General features: G+C 40.8%; 1 protein-coding gene across 11 annotated transcripts in view; it reads left to right on the plus strand.

Annotated features, from left to right (window-relative positions):
• The window catches only part of mast2 (microtubule associated serine/threonine kinase 2), a 170,355-nt gene that overhangs the window by 104,627 nt on the left and 42,135 nt on the right, over positions 1–23,593 (plus strand). For 9 of the 11 annotated variants that reach the window (XM_015355554.2, XM_015355555.2, XM_069194205.1 and 6 more), the window contains one exon: positions 21,356–21,447. In XM_015355554.2, coding sequence (XP_015211040.1) covers positions 21,356–21,447 — 92 coding nt within the window. Of the gene's footprint in view, positions 1–136; positions 332–7,922; positions 8,148–21,355; positions 21,448–23,593 lie in introns of those variants that run through there. The other 2 variants (XM_015355560.2, XM_015355561.2) reach the window with 2 other exon arrangements.

A 23,593-nucleotide genomic window follows, 5' to 3' on the forward strand; every position in this document is an offset into this window, starting at 1 on the left:
GACATTTCATGATGATAGTGCTGACAGCATGACTAAGAGGGATTAGAGAGAGACACGTGTGGTTTAATGTGAGTAGAAAATGGCAGCTCTGATCCGGTTCCTTTTACTCCCAAATCCGCCCTGCGTTCCCGTTTAGAATCTGGCCGGCCTCACAGTTCCGGTGTCATGGCAACAGCCTTCTGCAGCAACTGCTTTCGCCCTCTTCCTTGGCCCAGAGCCCTCAGCAGCTCCCAATTCCTGGTGGCCTGGAGGGGCCTATTTCTGCCCCTCCCCTGGACTCCTGCCCCAGTCCCTTCACCCTCTTCTCTGGCGGCAACCCCTTCCACTGGAGGTAAGGATGCAGGATGGCCTGCTTCTGTGTGAACTAACTGCAGCGTTTCCAAAAGCCTCCGTGCATGTTTGTATGATACCCGATGAGCTATTTGAGCATGCAGAAGGCTTTTGCCTTCTCATTTTCTCATCTCTGATCCTCACAAGGAGGTTTATTGCAGGGTTTAATACTTAAGTAGATGTACAGTGCCTTGCGAAAGTATTCGGCCCCCTTGAACTTTTCAACCTTTTGCCACATTTCAGGCTTCTCTGATCAGTCTTCTCCTTGTCTGAGCTGAAAGTTTAGGCCAGGTCTTGGTAGATTTGCAGTGGTCTGATACTCCTTCCATTTCAAGATGATCGCTTGCACAGTGCTCCTTGGGATGTTTGAAGCTTGGGAAATCTTTTTGTATCCAAATCCGGCTTTAAACTTCTCCACAACAGTATTACGGACCTGCCTGGTGTGTTCCTTGGTCTTCATGATGCTCTCTGCGCTTTCAACAGAACCTTGAGACTATCACAGAGCAGGTGCATTTATACAGAGACTTGATTACACACAGGTGGATTCTATTTATCACCATCAGTCATTTAGGACAACATTGGATCATTCAGAGATCCTCGCTGAACTTCTGGAGTGAGTTTGCTGCACTGAAAGTAAAGGGGCCGAATAATTTTGCACGCCCCACTTTTCATTTTTTTATTAGTTAAAAAAGTTTCAAAAATCCAATAGATTTCGTTCCACTTCACAATTGTGTCCCACTTGTTGGTGATTCTTCACATAAAATAAAAAATTTATATCTTTATGTTTGAAGCCTGAAATGTGGCAAAAGGTTGAAAAGTTCAAGGGGGCCGAATACTTTCGCAAGGCACTGTATATATCAGAGGGTTTCAGAGTGGCACAACAAGTAAAACTGTTGAATAGAAATGCAGGTGGGCTCCTACAGTCTGCACAGTGCTGGATTGCGTCATGGCTGTGCCCCTGGCTGTTCGAGTAATCTTGTGAATATTCAGAAATGTGCAGTCTGTATGACTATATGACTATATTTCTTCCTGGGGTTTGTTTAAAAGTGACCCCTCCCAGTTTTTTCAACACTTACTGAAGTGGAGTCCTCCTAGCTGAGACTGGAAAATTGTTGTTTTTTTTCATTTGGGGTGTTTAAACAGGTGTTTTGTATTGGAAAGGCACTGTTGTTTTGGCATTAGGGTTTGAAGAGGCTTTAATACTGTACATTTTTTGAACGCGGTGCACTCAGTAGTCTTGCTCAGCCTGTGTTAATACGCAGTCAGATCCCTCCCTGGAAGACAAAGCCGTCCGTGAACGACAGTTCGCGCATTTCCAGCCACGTGTGACCTGCGGCTGGAAACCCAGGGCTCCCCCGAACTGCCTCGCAGCCGAGAGAATCTCAGACAGCTCTGGACACACAGGCTTTTCCCTTCTGTCTAACTCTGTTTTGTGAGAAGTGGCTTGATTCTGGGTGGTAAGAAGCTGAGGCCCAGTCTTTCTCGTCCTTACCCAGGCGCCTCACTCTATTAAACCCCTGAGGAGAGGTGGGGGTCAGACCTTTGTAGGTGGAGAGAGGCCCTGCAGGGGTGATGGGGGAGATACCCTGGGCCACAGAGGCACCACAATAACCCTCAGACCTCCGTATTGTACTCACTTGGACCTGTCTGAGGCGACTCAGAGAAACACTACAGACCACCCTTGCTGCTCTCTGTGCGTTGCGGGTAATGTGGGTGTTCAGAGCCTTGATGCGGTGAGGGACTTTGCGATGTGTACTTTCTTTTTAAGATCAGATTAATATTTAATGCCCAAACCGAGACACCCCCTCCCCTTGTTCCATGCCAGCCAGCCGAGGAGCCCCTGCGGCGAATTTTCCCACCGTGTCTTATCTGCTGTGCAGCCTGGCCCTCAACATGGGTAAGCAAATCAAAGGAGCCGTGGGGAACCCAGCTATGTGCAGTACTTTATCGCCCTGAGCGTTCCCTTGCGTCCCCTGCATAATTTAATAGAACTAACGGTAAACTCTGAAACAGTTTTAAAATATCAAGGGGCATTTTAATAGGCATATTTTTGTGTATCAAGCTGAGTCTTTGCAGGTTCCTGCGTCTTTCATTGATGCAGAGACTGTCAGTTCAACCAGTGGGTGAGGAAGTATCAAGAGAAGGTCTGGGACTCTTTCAGTCCTCCAGCACTCCCCCTTGTGGGCGTATCATACATAGCATGAAAAGACCATGAATCAAATTGTTGTTTTATTTACTGGACCGATTAATAATAATTGCTTACACTTATATAGCGCTTTTCTGGACACTCCACTCAAACCGCTTTACAGGTAATGGGGACTCCCCTCCACCACCACCAATGTGCAGCATCGTACCTGATACGACGGCAGCCATAGTGCGCCAGAACGCTCACCACACACCAGCTATCAGTGGGGAGAAGAGCAGAGTAATGAATCCAATTCATAGATGGGGATTATTTGGAGGCAATGATTGGTAAGGGTCAATGGGAAAAGACCTGGGATTTTTAATGACCACAGAGAGTCAGGACCTCAGTTTTACGTCTTGTCCGAAGGACGGCGCCTGTTCACAGTATAGTGTCCCAGTCACTATACAGGGGCATTAGAACCCACATGGACTGCAGGGTGAGCGCCTCCTGATGGCCCCACTAACACCTGTTCCAGTAGCAACCTTAGTTTTTCCCAGGAGGTCTCCCATCTCCTGGGATTAAGGTAAAGATGAATGTTTAAGGAAAGGAATATGAACTTTTTTTAAAGGGAAATGTGTTTTATGCTTAAAAGTACATTGTCTTTAAGTTCACACAGGACATTCTATTGGCAATTTGTAGTCATTTTAAGAGGATATTATTACTTGATAAAGGGAGCTTTAGACTAGATGTCAGCCATTGTAATCAGACTACTTGTTAATTTTATGCTTTTTGTAGGATTAAATTTCTGATTATGGTCATTGAAAGTGGAGAGTTTGTACTGTTCTAATACATTTCTGGTAATTTGATTAAAAATAGAAATTAATGTACATACTGCGGTTTTTCTTGCAAGAGACTCTGACCACTTGTAGAACAGCTGACTAATGCTCAGTATTACCCTAGATTCTGCACAATGAATGTTCTGAATGTATCGCATGCAGTATTAGACAAACAGAAACAGTAATACTCTGCAGGTTCAGCACACAGTCTTTCTGTGAGGTCATTGCTGGAGCAGGGATTTGGATATGAATAACATAGTGCTGCTTTCTTCATAGGGCTAATCTGCTGAATGATGGCTGAGCTGCAGTTAGCCCTTAGGTGATACTTTAGAGTCTCATTTGAGGCACATCTCTTTCTCTGTCTTCTTCTCCCAGTGTTCTGCGTCTCACAGAGCAAACAGCAGAGTTGAAACAAGTTACACTAATCCCCAAGATAGATGAGCATTAGGTGATTTTATAGCTTCATCAATTGAGCATGGTTCCGTCTAATAAGTTGTAGTGCAGATTTGAGGCCTTGTACCTGTGTTTCTGTATCACCATACCACAGGGCTGCTGTAGCCTGATGGATAGTATCAGTTGGGCGCATGTTGAGTCTCCCCCAGGTGTCCACTCAGTGCATTAATGTCATCATACATGGACATTACTCTTTCAAATCTGAACTCTGTCTAGTGTCACACACTGCAGCCTTAAGGTCAAGATGCAGTCTTGGTTTCCTCAAGTAGACAGATGTGAGGATTAAATAAGAAAAAAATACTGGCATGAGAAAGATACTTTATGTATTCCTATATCTGATTCTTGTTCTGTAGTTGTGGTTAATGTCTTCACAAGTTCCTGCCACATTTTTTTCCTTGTTGTGCTTAACAAATTAACCCAAATTTGCAGGAGAAGGGCTATTTTCCAGGGATTTATTGCTAAGGGCTGCACCCTCTATTTATTTGAATTCAGTCTTGTTTTTTTTTTGTGCTGTGTGATTTTGTGTTTTCCCGGTTTTTTTTGTGTGCCTCTCTTCAGAAATCAAAGTAGCTCTTTTCATCTTGACTCTGAACGGTGCAGTTAGGCTTTGAAGTTCAGAGAAAATGACAGAGGACTTATTGCTAGACGCATTTACTCCTGGGGTTGGGGCATATTTCTGAGTGAAGTGTTTTTTCTCCCTTTTCGAAATCGTTTATTGAGAACATCCTCTGTGTGATGCTGGATTTTCTGTCTGTTCTGAAAACGTTGATCAGCACCAGTGTATGAAATATTTACGGTGCCATCTGTATGATAGAGACTTGAGCTGTTCCATTCCCAGTGTTTTCTTAGTTGTAACATAAATTATAAATTAAAATACATACATTAAGAAACAGAGTATAAAGAAGAAAGACATTATTAATGTATGAGAAGGAGATTACTTATTCCTGAAATTTAAGAAAAGCAGAGCTGAAATCTCTTGCGGAGGTGAAGCTGGATCTCTGTATGATTTCTGATATTGATCCCACTGATATTGATCAATGAGTCTCCATCCATAATCTGGGAGCGAAACTGAATATTCAGTAATGGCAGTCATCCATGTAAGTGATTTATTTACAAGTTTGTGTATAGAGAGCTCTTGCCATAGTAGATATTGTGTATGAGGCTATGGACTTAATTTGTATGAGTTTTCTCACCATGCAGCACTGACTTATGTGTCCTAAAGCTTTTTGACGAAAGGATAAAAAGTCCATTGAGAGGATTCTTCTCAGTGTTCTGTTGCGCTTGCTATTGGTAATACATACAGTAGATGTCATAAACACAGGTTAACTCCAGCAGGGACAGAATTTGTCAGTGTAGCAGAAGATTTGTCCATATTCCTCCATGGTGTACGGAGTATTCTCTTTAATACTGCAACACGTGCCTCTTTAGTTAACTTTATTTCACTTAATGAATGTGGTGAAACTGTTTAATGTAAGTGTTTATTTAGTCTTTCTTTAGATCTAGGATTCTTTCTTTGAAAGGATCAAGCACCCTTGTAATTCCAGTAAGTATCTAGTTTTGTTAAGGTTCCTCAGAAATAACTATGTCCCTGCAATTCCTTTTAATATGTTTTTTTTTAACACTCCAAATAAGGAATGTTTTGTTGTGGAAGACATTCTCCAACTTCATTTGTAGAAATAATGCCACCATGTTTATGAAATAAAATAATATTTAATTATTGCCAACATTGTAACTGTAGAATATAGTGCACATCAACAGTGATAAATCCCACTGTCTGTATGTAAGTGTATGTGTATAAATGTGCAGCTTGGTTTTACTTCCACTTGTGTGCAAGCCAAGCGATTTAGTTGCTTTCAGACACAGTCAGAGGTTGCCATGCATGTCCACTGCACTAGGACCCAGTAAGTCTCCCAAGAGCTTGATCAAGATGTATGAACTGTCACTTAAGTGCTACTCTGTCTAACTCTGAGTGCTATTGTGATGCCACCTTATTCGCTTCAGCCTTGATTCTTCCCAGTCAGCCTAATTTATACTTCTGCTGTGCTAGGAGAGCATGTGCTTCTGTTAGGGGTCAGATGGCCACTGGAGTGTCTGCGGAGGTTGTTTCCTACTTTCTTAATACCTGAAAGTCAATTGACTCATTAAAGAAGAGTCCTTGGCTTGTACAAGAAATGCATAAATATTCATAGATGAAAACCTCTATACAAGGATACCCTACCCATGTGTGACAGAAACATGTCATGTGTATGCTTGAGTGCATCAATCTGTCAATCCATCATCCTATTCATTGTCAGAAACCTGCTCATTCCTGAAGCCTGTATTGGAAGAAAAGAGCACAGGCATGGATTATACTTTGGATGGGTCACCCTAGAGGCCACACACACATCAAGAACACAAGTGCAATCTGGAGACCCAAATGGACTTAGAAAGGATATAGCGTATATGTGGAAAAAAACCTCAATAATCACTCAATGAACTGTATGTTTTTAGAACTAGAGGAGGATTATGTAGAAATCAGGTGATCTAATAGCTCCTCCTCTACTTTTCTAAGAACTGATCCGTGGACTCCTTCAGTTGAGTGCTCACTTCAGATAAAAATGTCCTTGTGCAAATCTGTATCTTTTCAGTATTAATAAGTCCAAAATGTCCATTATAATTATAATTGCTTACACTTATATAGTGCTTTTCTGGACACTCCACTCAAAGCACTTTACAGGTAATGGGGACTCCCTTTCACCACCACCAATGTGCAGCATCCACCTGGATGATGCAACGGCAGCCATAGTGCGCCAAAACTCTCACCACACATCAGCTATCAGTGGGGAGAGAGCAGATTAATGCCAACATTAGGCCAATATTACATACTTTCTTTCTTTTAGAAAAGACTGTTACAGCTCTAGGCCTTTATCTTTGAAATTATAATGGTTATGTTTTTTTTTCATTCAGTGTAACATGGATATTTGCTGAGACCAGCAGCCTTTGCAGTGACCTCTGTTTGTGCAAACATTCCAGTCCCTGGGAGACACTTCCTCAGTGCTACTACAGTTCCGCAGACAGGATCAGAGGAGTGCGACACTTTCCCTTTTTCACCCACTGGATGCACAGTAATTTTTAAGTCTCGAATCAGGGTATCCTCATTTATACAGCTAGATTGTTTTCCTTGGTTTGCCGTTGGAATGGGCTTGTTTGCCGTTTCTAAGATGGGATGGAGTTACAGTAATGCTTTGTCTTCCCTTTCTGACCTTAACCCCCCACTGGGAATAGCAGCTATTAGAGGTCTGTTTAAGTTAACCTCTGAGCGGTGTAGTGTTACTTAATGTGGCTCCCTTGTGGTGTTTGAATAATATCTGGGTTTTGCATTCTCTTGACAAGAGTGGACCTTTACATCTTGCAAAGCTTCACCCTGACAGTTACACTGTAGAAGATGCTGTTCAAAGGGGGTCTGCAAGTGGTCAGTTTCAGTAGTCTGGTTACCCTACGAAACTGCACTGCTTCTGATGGTTGCGTTCCGTATCAAGATAGCGGTTTTTACGCATTGCACTGGTCCCGTCTCTGAAGCGCATTCTTTTCTGCAGCCTGTTGTGCAAGTCACACGAGGTCCTGAACTTTGATATTTCTTTCTTTGCCATCAACAATACAGCACAGATATCAGCCTAACTGTATACCCATAGCATGTGCTTAATACCTCCGTGTTATACCGGTTAATTCTTGCAATTATATTTTAGTTTCATTATTTTACCGTCAAAATTGTTTAACTAAATACAATATGCATACTGTCCACTGAGGGCATTCCAGCCCATTTCTATTTTTGTGAAGATTGTATAGCTCTTTGTACTTCTCCCCCATTTTGTCTTTGAAATTATTTGTAAAGTTTTCACTGGAAACACACAGGACCTGTAATCACCTCTAACCCTAAGGACAGCATCTGTCAATCTGGGGAACAGGAGTAGAATAGACTGGAAGGATCAGTGTATACTCCACAGTAATCTAATAGCCTTACATTACCATACAGTGTGCTCTTATTTCTGAGGCTTTACTTTCAGAGAAATCTGCAGCTTTAAATGTGCTTTGCTGATGTCTGAGGAAGTTGTTATGGTGTGTGTGTGTAGAGGTGGGTGGGGGAGTGAGGGGGAGAGAGAGAGAGTGGGAGAGTTGAGTGAGTGAATGCACAGAGAGGCTGCTCAAATACCGCGAGCATCACCTTGCTGAGAACATCTCGCCGCCAGCCCGCCTGCTCCACGGGGAATCCAGCCGCCGCTCCGCTGCTGCTGCTCTCGACTGTGCCTCGTTTGTGCTGCATGTGTACAGCCATGACATCTCCCTGGGATCATGTCTGACTCGTTCTGGACCGTGCTCTCCAATTTCTCCCTGCCTGACACCAGCATGCTGCGCCGGTCCAAAAGGTACATCTGTGAGGAAGAGGGGAGCAGAGGCTCAGCTCTGTGCCTCCGGACAGCTCAAAGTCTCTCTGTCTTACCCTGTCTTACTCGGTCTCTCTGCTGTAGTTTGCTTTTCGACTGAAGGTCAGGCAGTGGCCGCGGGGGTATAGTAGCTTGTTGAGCTTGAAAGGAATAGCAGCTTGCTGTGTGGCTGTTTCGCGTGAAGCGTGAAAGTGGTGCCCAGAGGCTGCTTACAGCCACCGGGATCTGTCCTCCGATTTCCTGTGCTTCAGCAGTAACGTCTCCTTGAGCCAGCTGATCCGATAGAGCTCTCTCTCGCTGAAAGGAAAGGTGGCTTTTTGACAGGAGAAGAAAGCCGGGCTGATCAGTGTCAAGCAGCATCCTGCTGAATTCCTTAAATAAAGGTTAAAATGGGCTACTGCAAGCAGGGCTCAGCTGCAGCAAAGTTATAATTCAGCCATCGTATCCAGCTGGGGATTATTATGCTTGATAGGAGATAACCAGGGCAGGCTGCAGCCAATGCAGTTCACTAACGACTTTAACGATAATAGGCAGGAGCAATTACTACTTGGTATTGCTGTATATATTGGTGGGGGAGTGTGTGTTTTGTGTTTGGCATCAAGAGCTGGTGATAGAGTAGCTGTTTTAATGTGGTTTCATCCTGAATACCTCACATCACTCCTGTCCGTTCACGTCAGGAAAGATGTCTTATGTGGGAATTAATGATGCTTTGAAATATGTCCTCATAAGGTGGAGTGTGTTGTTAAGGTTTGCTGCTACTAAGGGGGGGGGGGGAGAAGGTTGGAGAAGATCTAGGAGTATATAGAAATACTCTGGAGAGATGTTTTTTTTTTATTTGAAGAGAACACTGTTCATCACTGTCGCTCTTTGCACTTTCTTCATTGCTACCATGCCATCTGTTGTAGATTTCGCTCTTTTTTTTTCCTCATTCATAAAAATGTGTGGCACAGTGGGCAAGCAATAACACTGCCCTGATGAAGTGCGTCACTGCCACTGCCAACAGCTCCTCTGTTGCAGCTTAATGCCAGGAGATTTATTTTCACAGTATTTCAGGCTGCCAGAAAGTTCTGTGATTTCCTATTTACAAAAAAAGCTGTCATTCCCAGACACCTGTTTCTGATGCGTTTCATAGACACAGTTTAGCTGATGAATCCCTGAGAATAAAAAACATTTCAATGTTCCTCAGAGGTGCAGGGCACATCTTGACAGAATTACTGACAAATGTGAACTAAAATGAAATGTGCAACCACCTGTTTTTAAAACTTAAAAAAGAAGGCACTTTTATTTTTAAATAATAGGGTCGTTTGAGTCACAGACAAGCTACTCTGCTTTGTTGCTGAAGCTGATATCCTGGATTATTTCAAGAAATAACTACATGAGATCAATTAGCTGCTAGCAAATGAAAGAACTAGATGTACCAAATGGATTCCTTTCATTTGTAACCTTTTAATCTTCATATATTGCAGGTGTCTGGGTGCAGTATAAATCCACAATATAATGGTGACGGGTGGGGCTATTCATTTATACACAATATACACACCTCTTGTTGTATTATGAGTATCAGCGTGCAGCATAAATCTGCTCTGAAATAAGAAGAGTAGACCTACATTCATAGAGATGTTAAAAAAATTAGGAACCTGATACTGGATAGATTTGGAAATTCAAAATGCTGCTGATGATCTCCACGGGTTTGGACAGTTTGACTGCTAACAGCTGCAAAGTGTTAACTCCCTGTACGCAATTTTACTTTTTGGTCTCTTTTAGAGTTACTGGTATGAGGCTTCGACCATTGGAGTACCTTCCGTTGTCTGTTCATTTTGACTTTCCCAGGTCTTTTCTCTTCTTATCAGTTAGTCAACACTTTCAAATCCCATCTTAAAACCCGCTTGTATACTCAAGCTTTTAATTCAGTTGCACCTAGAGGTGATGTATCATGAAAGGGACTGTTTTAATAAAGATTATCATCATCCTTAGGATAGGGTAGAGTATTTCATAAGTAAAATGCTAAGCAGTTAAATGCATTGGGTTGTTTTATGGAAGAACAGGCAATCACTGTATGGTGTAGAGCTTAAGATAAAAATAACAGCCTGCATGCTGCACAATTAACAAAATTACCTGCTGCAGTATGTGGTTTGAAAATGTTCATATGTCAAAAACTAGAGGCTGTCATGAATGCAAACTGAATATTTTTTTCCCAATGGTTAATTTAGAATAGACACAGTGTATTGAACATATCTTAAACATATGCAGTTAATTAAAGAGCTGCATTCACTGTAAACATACAGTCAGAGACAACTTTTACATTATTTAGACGATGTGTATAAACGTGAAAACTGAGATGAAACCTTGCATGGTTCTTAAGACAAAGAGTAACAAGTGCGCTCTTCACATCACCACAAAACCATATTATCCTAATAATTATTTATTGTGGTTTATAAAAACAGATGGGTGGCATAGTGGCCCTGGGTTCAGTTCTGGGCCTGGGGTGCTATCTGTGTGGAGTATATATGGTATGTTCTCCGTGTTGGCATGGGTTTCCTCTGGGTGCTCTGGTTAATTGTTTTCTGGGACGATTGATTCTGGTGTGTGCGTTAGTGTGTGCGTGTCTGTGTCTGTGTATCCACCCTGCTCTGGACTGGTGTGCTGTCCAGGGTGTACCCTGCCTTGCGCCCGTCGCTTGCCGGGAGAGACTCCCACAACATGAATTGAATGAAGTGTTGAGAAAATGGATGAATATTAACAAATCACATGAAACCATCGACAGGCTGAAATAACCAAACTTTTTCTGTCCTGAAGATAAAAAGACTACGAAGGTCCTGATAAAGTAATCAAAATCTTCAAAGGAATCGATCAAAGTCAAAGACATGGTTTTTCAGTAACATTTCATCGTGAAAGAGGTCATCTCCTACAACACAGTCTTCCCTAGTCACCATACTGCCGAGTCAGTTTTTTAATTGTGTGGTTCACAGGTCCATCCAAAGTTTTTTTTACAGGTTCTGATATTTGACAGGATCAGACTGCGAGGTTATAAAAGGTTAAAACCCGAAGTGATGAAATGGAGTGTGGATATATAGATCTGTTACTACAAGCAGGCTCTTGTTCGGGAACAGCTCAAGCAGGTCAAATCCTTCAGCTAATTATAAACTAAAAAAATATAAGCAATCATAAACTCAAAATACCTAGTGTTTTTTGAAGTAAAGAGACTTAATTTATTATCAAAAACATAATCCTACATTATAAAAAAAGCAGTTGGAGTGGATTGGAATAGCTTGAAACTGAAGTGTTTGATCTCTCCAGGTGATGTTGGTTTCATTGTCGCTTTCTAATTTTCATTCATCTGCTAACGTTTGAAGGTGAATGTGGGAATTGGTAAGATCATTTAGAAGAACTGTCTGAGCCATTCATCCATTATGTAGCCTGCTCTGTCATGGTTCATACACTGTCATAGTGCTTTATTAGGAGCCTGCAGATGTCCATCCAGAGATGATGAACATTGTTTATCCTTTGTCATTCCTTAAATTCAATTGTTTACCATAACTTTTGGAAACACGGACAATTACGACCGCAGTCTGAACTGTAAAAAATACTGTGAATTTTGTACTTGAGTTGTGAAATGGAATATGGAGAATGCTGAACTGTTGTGTTGTTTTTTTACTTTTTTACTGTAAACATAGAGCAGAACAGTACAGATTGTTGAAGACTTTTGCAATGCAGTATAACTATTTCTGTAATGATTCCCTCAGTTGTGTGAACTTGAGGATCTAATCTCCCCCCTCCCATCCAGCGTTCAGCCCCTGTACCCCCGCGACTGCCACCTGCGCCCCACTCTGTTGCTTTCCCTGTCGTGCTTGTCTCAGGGCCTTTATTAGTTTTGTTATTGCTCTGTGCAGCGCGTGTCGCTTCTTTGTGATCTAAATTACACAGGAAGCCAGCTCTGTGTCAGTCTCTGCTGTGTTTGGAGGTGTCGTGCCTAGCCTCTAATTTAGAGAACAAAGGGAGAGGCTTTTGTGTGCAAATCTCTGCTTGTTTACTTCCACAGCAGCTTGAAAGTTCAGTTTAACCCGTAGGGTCCCAGGAGTCTGTGCAGCATTTTATAGCTCTGCTTGTGCTGCAAGAGAGCTGAGCCGGCCCCTTGGCATCTGCTGTTTCCAGGTACTGGACCTGTCTTTGCCCAGGAGAGACGGTCTCTGACGAAAAGCTAACACTTTAACGCACACATTTGCGCAAGAGGTCCTTATAACATGAATAGTTAATGCATTGCTTTTTATAGCTGCCACAGTGATAAAAGTAACAACTGGTTACATGTCTTGTTTAACTACCCTGGTGTTACTGTCAAGGTACACTTGCAGATTTTTCATTAAAACAATCCTGTTCATAAGTCAGTGTGTTATTGGCTCATAAGCCCATGGGCATCAGTAACTCCCCACCTTTTTAATATAAGTGTCTTTCTTAAATCCTCTCTGTATGAAGTGGGCTTAAAATGTGGATGTGGCAGTAAAAAAAATAGGAAATGTGAAAGTAGGGATTGTGCCAAAGTACTTGTCTTCTGCACCCTTACATTTGACGCACATCTACGTTTTAGGAAATAAAAACAAAAAGTGAAGGTGGCAGATTGTTTTAAAATGTCATCTAGGTATGTGAAAGAATTGTCCTTTATTATTTTGCAGGTTACAAAAGGGTAAAGGGTTTACATTTTGGCATCCAAGGATCTCACCCATTATGTCTTGGAAGAAGCTAGGATATCCACTTACTAGAATTCTGATAAACATGGTTTTACAGTACTGTTCCGTTGGCACTCTGCTAATTCTACCTCTCCAACCTCATTGTTTACTCTTTGTATCTCCTTACAAAAAACACATCAAAACCTGTTTCTATTGCTGCTGTTGTTTGTTCAAAGAAATCAAAGTAGCTAAGCAACCTTTTCTAGATACATGACTGTAATCTAGAATCCCAGTGCTATACAGGTGATCCACTAGTTTAATTCCAAACATCTTTTCCATAACCATGCATGTAATGGAGGTAAGACATATTGGTCTGTAATCACTTGGTTCAGTTTTGTTGCACTTATTATGTACGGTGACTACGTTAGCAATTTTCCAGTCACTTGGTATTGCCCCTAGCTTGACTGATTCATGGAATTGTTATGTTAATGGCCTATGAATAACAACTCCTCTTTCCTAAAGTACAGTTCGTAGAATACTGTCAAGTTCTGGAGATTTGCTTACTTGTTCTTTACTTTCTATTTTGAAGAGCTTCTTGTGAGCTGAAAAAAACGTGGGTAAGGGACCCATATTATAGCACATGAAACTACTATGGCTGCTTAAGATGGGCAGCCACAGAAAGGTTCTCAGGTATTGTAAATGGATTGGTAGAAAAAACAAGGAGGTGGGAAATATGCACTGGAACCACTGTACAGGTGTTTGATCAGCATGCACTTCAGCAGTTAAATTGTGGTATTTGGAGTTTAAAGGTTTTCTGTCTGATTCTTTATGCTCAATTATCACAAAAAGACGTGAAGAAACCATTATGAAAAACTAAATTTGAACACATCACAGCCAATCACTAAAAAACCTCTTTACAATCAATACTCTGATTGTGTGTAGGTGACATTACACCTCTGCCTCTTTAAGCAGGGATTGCGAGGGTTAGTCAAGATTTGATCGTTTTCCACATTACACACAGATTATATCAGTCATGAAACAGCTGCGCCAAACATCTAATGAGAGAAGAGAAACTAAATGGATATCAAAATTAAATTAGAAGAGAAGGTCCCACAAATTGCAGTGGACATGCATGACATGTTTTCCTGTAGCAGGAAAACAAGCATCCTTTATTTGCGTCCTAATTCACTCGAATTGTTTTAAAAAATCAGCAGCTCCCCTGGAGTGACAGATCGATACCTGCAAACAGGCACATTAGCATTTGTACAAGACAGAAATCAACAGTGACAGTGGCTGTGCTTGAGCATTCTCAGCTTGTTCTGAATTGCATATGGACTCCAGTAAGAACAATGGAAAGCTTATAACAGAGAGCACATTAATCACCTTCTTTGAATGTTGCTGGCATAACAGTGCCAATAAGGCTGTGTTTGAGAACTGAAAAGGTTAAGGTTGGTCATTTTTGTTCTGCACTGAAAGTGTACTGTTAAAGATACTTTTCCCTGTTGCTGTAGACTGAGAAAATAAAATTCATTGGATAGTGTTCTGAATTGGGTAGTAGGAGCCCTGTCTGCACCTATTCTGCATTTGACTGTGATCTCTGTTTGACAGTGAGCTGCCCATCTGTCTCTGCACATTTTTAGCTGCATAATCAGTAAAGAAGACATTCAAATTTTTGTCTTTGGACATTGTTTAGTGCAGAACAATCAGTTCGCGTTTTTATGGTGAGGTCCATTTCAAAGTTTAGAGATGTCTCTGGCAAAGCAAGAGATTTATGGTTTAGTTATATTAGTTATAAATAGCTCAGTATCTCACAGGCTATGAGCCACATTTATTGGCTAGAACAGAAATTTAAACTTGCCGAACTTAAAATTCTCACACAAAAACATAACATATTCTCAAAGCCAAAACCTTGAGATCGTACGTCGGTCTTCAAAAGCAAGATAGTCGCATTCCTGCTTATCTTTGGCTTTAAAGCAGTCACTCTGCATCTTTTTCTCACTTAACAGATCAGAGTTGCCATCTTTATAGTCTGTGATATTTCCTTCATAGTGAAAACTTGGGAAGTCTGTGGTTTCATGGATTTGTAAAAATGCCCCCAAAACATTAAAAGTAAAGCACCCTCTACATAAAAGGCATCTCCTGCACTTCACAACAGGGAGTTTCAGAGTGAAATCGACTGAATCTTTTGCCTTTAAAAATTCATTTTTTCTCCTGACGTTTTTAAGCGCTGCTGCCTCAAAGCTGTTTTCTTTTCCATTCCTTCAGGATGCAATTCTCTCCTTAGGTGAATCTGCGTGCTTCGCCTGCAGTCATCTTAATAACTTAATTACGGGCTCTTAGATTGATCTTCCCAGGCTGTCAGATTTGGAATGGTGACTTCAGTGTTGTCTGGCAGTCATTAAGACAGTATTAACAATATGTAATAGTTCAGTGCTATTCTAGTATGTATTTGTCTCTGGGGTAAAAAGGTAGGGAGAGGGTTATGTGAACCAGTGAGTACCCATTTCTATGAAAAATGTATTGCAGGGCTTGTATGCTATTTAAACAGTTTTCTCCTAGGAGCCAGAAGATGAAAGATTGATTTTTTTTTCTTTCATCGAGCACAGCAGTCTTATTGACAACGAGCTGTTCAGAGTTTTCTAATGAAGATTGTTGAACGAGGGATGATAAATGCTTAGGATTGATCTCAGCTTATATTATAATAGAACTGTCTTGGAGATTATCAGAAATTGTTCTCTAGAATTGCACATTTTGAAGTGCCTGTAATGTATTTTATTAATAACATTTATTTCTATTTTCAGTGTTTTTAAGGCAGTTAGGAGCACAACCACTGAATGCAAAGATCTTAAGTACCATTTGAAAAAAAATAGGTCACTGATTCTTTTTGTGTGTGCAAAAACAGCAGTGCTAATAGCAGGAGTAAACTGTGAGGCCCACTGTTTTAATGGCATCTGATAACGTATCCAGATTGTGACAGGTTTTGAAGAGCTGTTCAAAGCTTTGTCTCATCTAATGTTCTCTCAAGAAGGAAACATACAGAACTGTATAGCTAGGTGTCAGCATACATAACTGTCAATCAATTGGCCAGCAAGGTGATAAGTTACAAGAATTAATTTATTAAATGACTTGTGTTTTGTGTTACATGTCCTTTTTCTTTCTGGAAAATATTGATAAATTGTTTTTTTTAACGAAACCAAGGCTTGACCCATGACTGTCTGATCCTTGTGTACTGTATACCCTTTTCCTTCATTTTCATTTTTAATTTTATACTCAGCCACTTTGGATCACCACTTCTTTCTGTGCGAGTCCACTCCCACCAGCTTCTCCTGGACTGCATGGGGAGACGAAGGATGGGCAGATGTGCTGTTCCTTGCCACAGGGCTGGCCTTAGGCCAATTGAACCAATTGATTTGACCCAATGGGGCCCCGCGCCCACAGGAGCCCCGCACTACAAAACCTCCAGCTTTGAAAAATAAGGAATGCACTACAGAAGAGGTTGGGGGAGGGGGGCAGCAGAGAGCAAAAAGTATAATTACAGTATGTAACCAAAAGCAGAAGTTCAGTGATCTACCATTTTTAAAAAAACGTAATAGCATATATTCCTGATACCTAATTTGAAATAATCTTAAATATAGAAGGCCCCACCAAAATTGTCCAAACTGGGCCCTCAATTGCTAAAGCCGGCCCTGCCTAGCCAACAGCCATTCATCTAACAGTCATCTTTTAATACTGCAAACTATACCAAAATATAACATTTCCTACACAACCATCCTCATCTCACCCTGTTCCACTCTGTAAGGATTTGGGACACTGTAATAGGTTTGATATTGAAATGCTGAGCTCCAAAAGGTTATTTTGTTATTTTTTGTCTTAATTAGTTCTGTTGACAATCCAACCCATTACTTACACCCCATTCCACCTGACATACTGGCCTCAGCAGGAAACTGGATCTTTGATCTCACTGAGATATACATGCAGGCATTAGTAATCAGTGCCCCTGTATGATTAAAAGCTTTATTTTATGGTTTATCCTACCTGTTCTCTAGGCAGAGAAGTACAAGCATTGTATTGTACAAGTATTGCAAAGCATAAGAATGGAAGTATAACTGTATGTGCCCTATTGGAGTTTTCTTAGTACTTTAGCAAAATCCATGTAAAAGCATTTATCAATGCAAATGCACTGATCTGGTAACTGATTAAAATTTAGAAAGAACAGCTCGGGTCTGAATAACTAAATAAAATAGTAGAAATGATGGTTTCTACTTTTCTTCAAATTACTGTATGTTGTAGGCTCTTCAGGGGAATTAATCCAATCTATTGCTTTTGTCAAAATCATCAGTTGCACTGGAGTATAATGAGCTTTTACCAGCCCCAAAAGAACAGACAAATCTTAGGTTCATGACTCTTGTTTGCTTATGTATGAAATTCATAGAAGGAATTGTAGTTTGACTGTAGGCTACTATGTTACTCTAAGTCTTTAAGGATTTAAGTTCATTGCTTTCTTCTGAGTTTTTTTCTGAGCCTTGGAGCCTTTTTCTGACTTTTATATTGTGTCAAAGTTAACTGTGATGTTTGTCTTCACTAACTAACTCGTTGAGATTAAAGAAGCTGTTTTGTACTTTGTGAGCTAAAGCGGTATTCCACTATCCTGTGGCCTGTGCTTTCAGGATAGGCTTTCTCATAGTAAATGGATGTCCTTCTTATTCTAAATCTATTAACTAAGCTCTATGTGCATGTGTGTTTGCTGTGTTAGATAGCAGCTCTGAACCAAACTCATTAATCTGCAAGAGAGCAGCATAGGACCACAGACTTATTTCTCTTTTACAGATGCTTCCTGCAGCTCTCAGGCGACCCAGTTCCTCCATCTACTTAGAACAAAAAAAACAAAAGCTAATTAATCCTGTGTTCTGTGGTATCAGACACTGCAAAACAAATGCCTCTCTCAATTACTGTAATTAAGACATAACTTTCATATCACAGTGACGATTCCACACAGCTGCTCTTATCATTAATATGCAAACTTTCCAGGCTTTTGTTTTGCATGGGGTATTGTTATTTTTTTAAAGATGTGTTGGCAGAGGTTTGTACAGTGCAGTGTGCACTGTGTTTTGTCCTAGCCTGTGCGAGGAATGGCGCACTTGTCACCATCCCCCTGTTGTTCATGATTCAGTCTTCTTTTCTGACGCATTTGCATTTGCAGTATGCTACTTATCTTCTGTAGACCAGTTGCTTCCCTGAGGAGCCTATTGCTTGAATGACCCTTCAGTCCCCTTTCCCTGTGACTGCACATTTCATCCAGTTCATAAATATTCCATATCCTCCTTGTAAATATATAATCTCTGTTTAATCTGCTAGTCCATTCATTTTTTTTCTTTGAGTTACCTGCTCCTTTCCCATCTCACCTGTCTCCTGTTCTCTTCCTGCACTTCTTCTACCTTTTTACTTTTCTTTCCTACGGGGCAGAAACCTTCTTATAGAGCTGTATGGCTTTTTGATTTGTGCTTTTCATTCATAAGTGAACATTCTGTGGCATGAAATAAAAAATCAACAGGAACAAAATATACAGTATATGCGTTGATATAGTATATGCATAGGGTGCAATAATTATCTGCCTTTCTGTATGTATTAAGCTGTTATTTTAAAACATTAAAATACATGTAGTGTTTGTCTAAGAACCAAAATAGTACCATAATGTCGTTTTTATAGTTAGTTTTTATATTTGTTACAATACTCAAGTTATGAAACTATGAAACTTGTTTTAGTGGAGTGTCTTCTAATTCTGCTTTTAATTGCGTGGGAAATTCATTTATTAGAAAATAGTTTCACTGCTGTAACATCATACTTAATATTTGCATTTTGAGGATATTGGAGACCACTGGTGTGTGTATTAGATTTTGAAACGATTACAAACTACAGTATGTTGTTTATGGTAATTTGCAGTTAGTATTACATGTTTCATTTACACGTCAGTCTGGCTGAGGACAAGATGGTGGGATAATGTTAAAATTATCTTGGCTGTCTTCTGTCAAATAATACTGTGTTTGCAGTGCTGTGTATCAAACTTTGTACTTTCTCCAAACCCAATAGTCTACAGTATACTGTATATAATTAAAGTCAAATAACTGACACGTTGGCTTTTGAGTTTGCTATTTAGTTTTCTGTCTGTTCATGTTGCCTAACAAGGGAAGATACAAGCCAGTACTGCTTGTGTCCTTCTGGTTGAGTGGTGTCTAGGTGTCCACTCACATTTCTCTGCCTTGACACACAGCCTGAAGTCCATACTATGTGACCTTTTTGCTTCTTCTATTTGCGTGATTCTGTGCCCATCAATAAACAGAAATAACTTTGACACTTTTCATGGCAGGCAAAGCAAGGAATGTCAATCGCAGGCACTAAGGTCGTCAGTTCATCTTGCAGATACTGTGTGGACAGCAATAAAGTCTTTACTTGACAAGATGTTTGGTTACATTTCAGTGTCAATACCAAATTATTACCTTGGAACCCAAAGACTGTTGTCTTACACATCCAAGATCACAGATACTTGCCTAGTATCAATGATTTTGTCTCATGGTTTTGTATTCTAAGTAGAGTTAGATTCAGCTGCTTGAACTGAAGGGTATGTTTCCCCGCAAATTGTTCACCCTGATGTTCATTGTAGCTCTACACTCTAAAGGAGTCTGTTTGATGTATTCTAGTACTCTTGATGGTTTGGTCATATCTGTCCCACAGTCAGTCTGTTTCCATATCAAGATTTTTCTTGAATTGTTCCTTCAGCACCCAGCCCATTCTCCCTCACTTCAAAACATCGTGACATTTCTTCCTGGAGCCTCAGCCATTCCAATACATTGAGGGTCACGTCTCGACGTCTAAAAACTTTGGCATTGATTTATTTTTTATCTTTATACTAAAAGATAAAAAATAAATTCCAGAGGAATTCCAGAGGTTTAAAAGATTCCAGAGGAAGCTTGGCATAGTTGCAGACTTTGCTTCAGTACTGAAGTACTTACTGTACATGTGTTTATGCTCAGTACACAATACATGTGTTTGTGCATATTTATCGCTTTCCATTCCTGAGTACAAGTGCTTTAATTATATAGTATTGTTACGCTGGCAGACTGGGCTTAACTGTGCTTCAGCAGGTAGTTCTTTTTGCAAATAGTACACTAATCCCTTTTGAAAAGCTGATTATGAAGCAGTCTTGTTGAGCATCGTGGCTGCCCGAATGTCAGGCTTTGCCATGTAATGAGAACTGGAGCATATTTTGTCCTCCTTACATCTCCCTGATGAACCATGTTGCAGATTGATCATGTTTTGCAAAGGCTTTGAATGGTCATTTGATGGAATTGCTTAAGCGTAATGAGCTGTAAATTTCATTTGCTGCTTATAATGTTCTTGATTCTCTTTCTGTAAGTCAGCGTGTAAAGGATACTGTCGTTATTATCAGTCTTAGATGTTTTGTGAGATTTGATGCCTGTGTCTATTTTTTTTAAATGAAGGACAATATTACTGGGCTGTTTCTCAGCAGATTGTTAGATATCTTCCTCTCTTAGCTATTGAAGTGAACTTGAGTTCTAACCTGATCTCTCACTAGCTGGACCTTATCTGAAGTAGAATTTCAAATTATACTCTGTGTGCAGTTGTATTTTGATGATGTGGTCCATCAACTGCTGTCAGCTAAGACAGCTCAACCATACTTGTATTATGTGTAACCTCAACTCTATCTGAACCCAAGCTGTCAGGCATGAGAGGTTTTAAACCCTGTTATTAAACCCTAACATAATGGAAGGAAGGACTATTGTAGATTGCCTGCACACATGGAAACAAGTTATGAGACAGATTCCTTCGAAAAGTAGCAGCTATGTTGGTTTCAATTTACTTCCATCACCTGCTTCCTGAATCTCCTACGTCAGGATTCGGAGAATCGGCAAATATTGTGGTTAGCTGTGACCTGATATGATATGCTGAACGTGATTTAAAATGGGGGCAATTATAGTATTCAGCAGCGGGAGATGAGATATATCCTAGAAAACATGACAGTCATCATAATTATGATGATATCTATATCATCTAATTTTTAAATAGATAAATCAGAAAAATGTCTGGATGCCAAAATACATTATATCCAGCGAGACTCCTGATGCCTGTGGGGTTTTGTCCTTACTGTATACCCTCTTAGTCCATTATCTGTACTAATGTATGCATGCACACACTGAAAACCATGCTACTTTTAATGAAATTCTAATCCGTGCCCCAGAGGTTAAACATCAGGGCTTGTTTGAGAAGGAAGTGGAGGTCATTCTTCACCAGCATAGCGTGCAGTCTTTCCCTCTGGAGTTGGTAATGATGCTTTACTGGGCTCAGGGGCACGTTTTTTTAAAGGTTTACTATTGTAACACTTTTCCACTTGTGCCGTGTTTTTCTATAAGCATACATTAAGAGTGCTTTCACGGTGCTTCTAAGAATTGTCACACTCCTGGCTGTGATTGAAGGGCCTCTCCATAACATGCAGTTCTTTGTCTTTCCACGCAGCTGTCGGACCAGCAACAGGAAGAGCCTGATTGTGACCTCCAGCACCTCGCCCACTCTGCCCAGACCACACTCTCCTCTGCATGGACACACAGGTAACCCGCTGGCCATGCGCCTCCAGGAGATTGATCCAAGTAAACGCTCTCCAAACTGAGGGCAGGTGGAAGCACAAAGCTTTACAGAGATATTCCATTGTGTAAAGTCCACAAAAGATTCTGGAAAGACCACATGTACTCAAGAATAAGGATGTCATGCAACAGATCAGGGACATCTGTTGCATTGTTACGCTGGCAGACTGGGCATCTCCCTCCTTGATCAGTTTTGCACTGTTTAATTTGTTGTGGAGTTGTTGCCCTGCAATATTTTTAATGCATTAAAGCTAAAATTCAAATTAGAATTGCTATTTAGCTTACCTGTGAATTTAAACTATATTCCTATTGAAAGCAATGTTTTGGAAAGCAGTGTTTGAAAACCCTTGATAAAAGCAGTACATAGTAATACATCTTTCAAGCAGTGAACTTGAGGCATGTCCGTTGTTCTTCCCTTAACATACCAAATGTGAAAAATATTTTGCTGTTGACCAAACTTTTATTATTTGTATATCTTTTTATATAGAAAGAATAGAAATAGAAAACAAATGCATTTCAGCTGGAACATAGTGTGGAAACTGTGCTGCTATACTGTATGGATCATTGCCTTGCTTTTAGCCAACATCCAGGAAAAAGTAGTTTTCCATAAGAGAACAGAAAGGGCAAGTGACATGCTCTGTTCAATCCGGAATTCAATCCAGGATTGAACAGCACTGGGCTAGTGGAAAAATCTCAATCCCTTCCTCTGGACCTGTGTGGAGGTGTTCACTGGTCTCGTGGACTCCAGCAACAAGGATTTACCTACTTTATAATCCAAAACAGGAATAATTTCAGTTTGACTTCACACAGCCAGATACTTTAAGCAAAGCACACACTGTCCACAGCTGCTGCTCATTGTTAATCAAAACTGATTGTTTCAGACAAATGATCTACCTTTCATTACCAGGAGAATTTTAATTTCTTTCCTTTCAGATATAATCCATTTCAAAAGCAAACATGTTGAAGGAAGGTGGCAGGGTTAAATGTAAACTAATAGAAAGACTGAATTAGTCTATTTCCGTCCTAGAGTACACCTATGCAATGTCAAGTCTGTATGGCAGTTTAAACACAATTTAGAGAAGTGGGAATAGCTGAGAGATCTCCTACTGAGTTTTTAGCATCTAAAAAAATATTCCTTTTCCTATAAAATGGGGCGGTGGATCTGTGGCTAAGGATCTGTGCCTGTAGCTGGAAGGTTGCCGGTTCAAATCCTGCGGCCGGCAGAGGAATCCTACTCAGTTTGGCCCCTGAGCAATGCCTATAACCCCAACTGCTCCAGGAGCGCTGTACAATGGCTGACCCTGCGCTCTGACCCTAAGCTTCTCTCCCTGTCTGTGTGTCTGATGGAGAGCAAGTTGGGGTATGCGAAAAGACAAATTCCTAATGCAAGAAATTGTATATGGCTAATAAAGTGATCTTATCTCTTATCTTATCTCTGAAATCCTATCTGTGGTAACACTTTTTGTGAGCAGATTTAGATGTCATGAGGAAAAAGAGATTGACTTGCAGAGTCCAGCACAGGACTGAATGAGACAAAGTTGATTTGTGCCAGAGAAAGATGAGGATGGGGTGCAGTGTGTAAGGACCTTAAGCAGGAATTCACTGTTCTCTTCAGTGCAGAACACATCAGTCTCTCTGCTGGTGCAATTACAAGAATCTCCTGCAGGCAGGACTCATTCCCTACCAACTGTGCAGATTACCAAAGGCAGAGTAAGCAGGAGGAGTTGAACGCCTGTAGGTGAGCGCAATGGAAATTAGGAATAGGCCGATGAAATGGCTCTGTTTTGCGGCAGGGGGTTCTGGTCATGCGTTCACTGCAGGGTGCTGTCCTGCTCACTCTGTCAGGCAGGTCTGGTTATGAAAGACTGCATTTCTGCCGGCTGGGGCAGAGAAATAATCAAACCTGACAGGTTGATAATGCATCCGACAGCTTGCAGCACCACATGACACGCAAGAACCCTCTCCTGCCTCACGTAAGAAATTTGGAGAAGGAACTGAGAGCCCCGCTGTCTCTTCATCTTCCTTATTCTGGACCTCCTTTGTTCCCAAAAGCATTACAATAATTCTTGCCCTCAAGAACTTTGACTGTTATCACAAGCCTCGTTTGCAGTCT

The sequence above is a fragment of the Lepisosteus oculatus genome, chromosome 9 (assembly GCF_040954835.1).
Source record: "Lepisosteus oculatus isolate fLepOcu1 chromosome 9, fLepOcu1.hap2, whole genome shotgun sequence".
In the NCBI taxonomy this organism is placed as follows: Eukaryota; Metazoa; Chordata; class Actinopteri; order Semionotiformes; family Lepisosteidae; genus Lepisosteus; species Lepisosteus oculatus.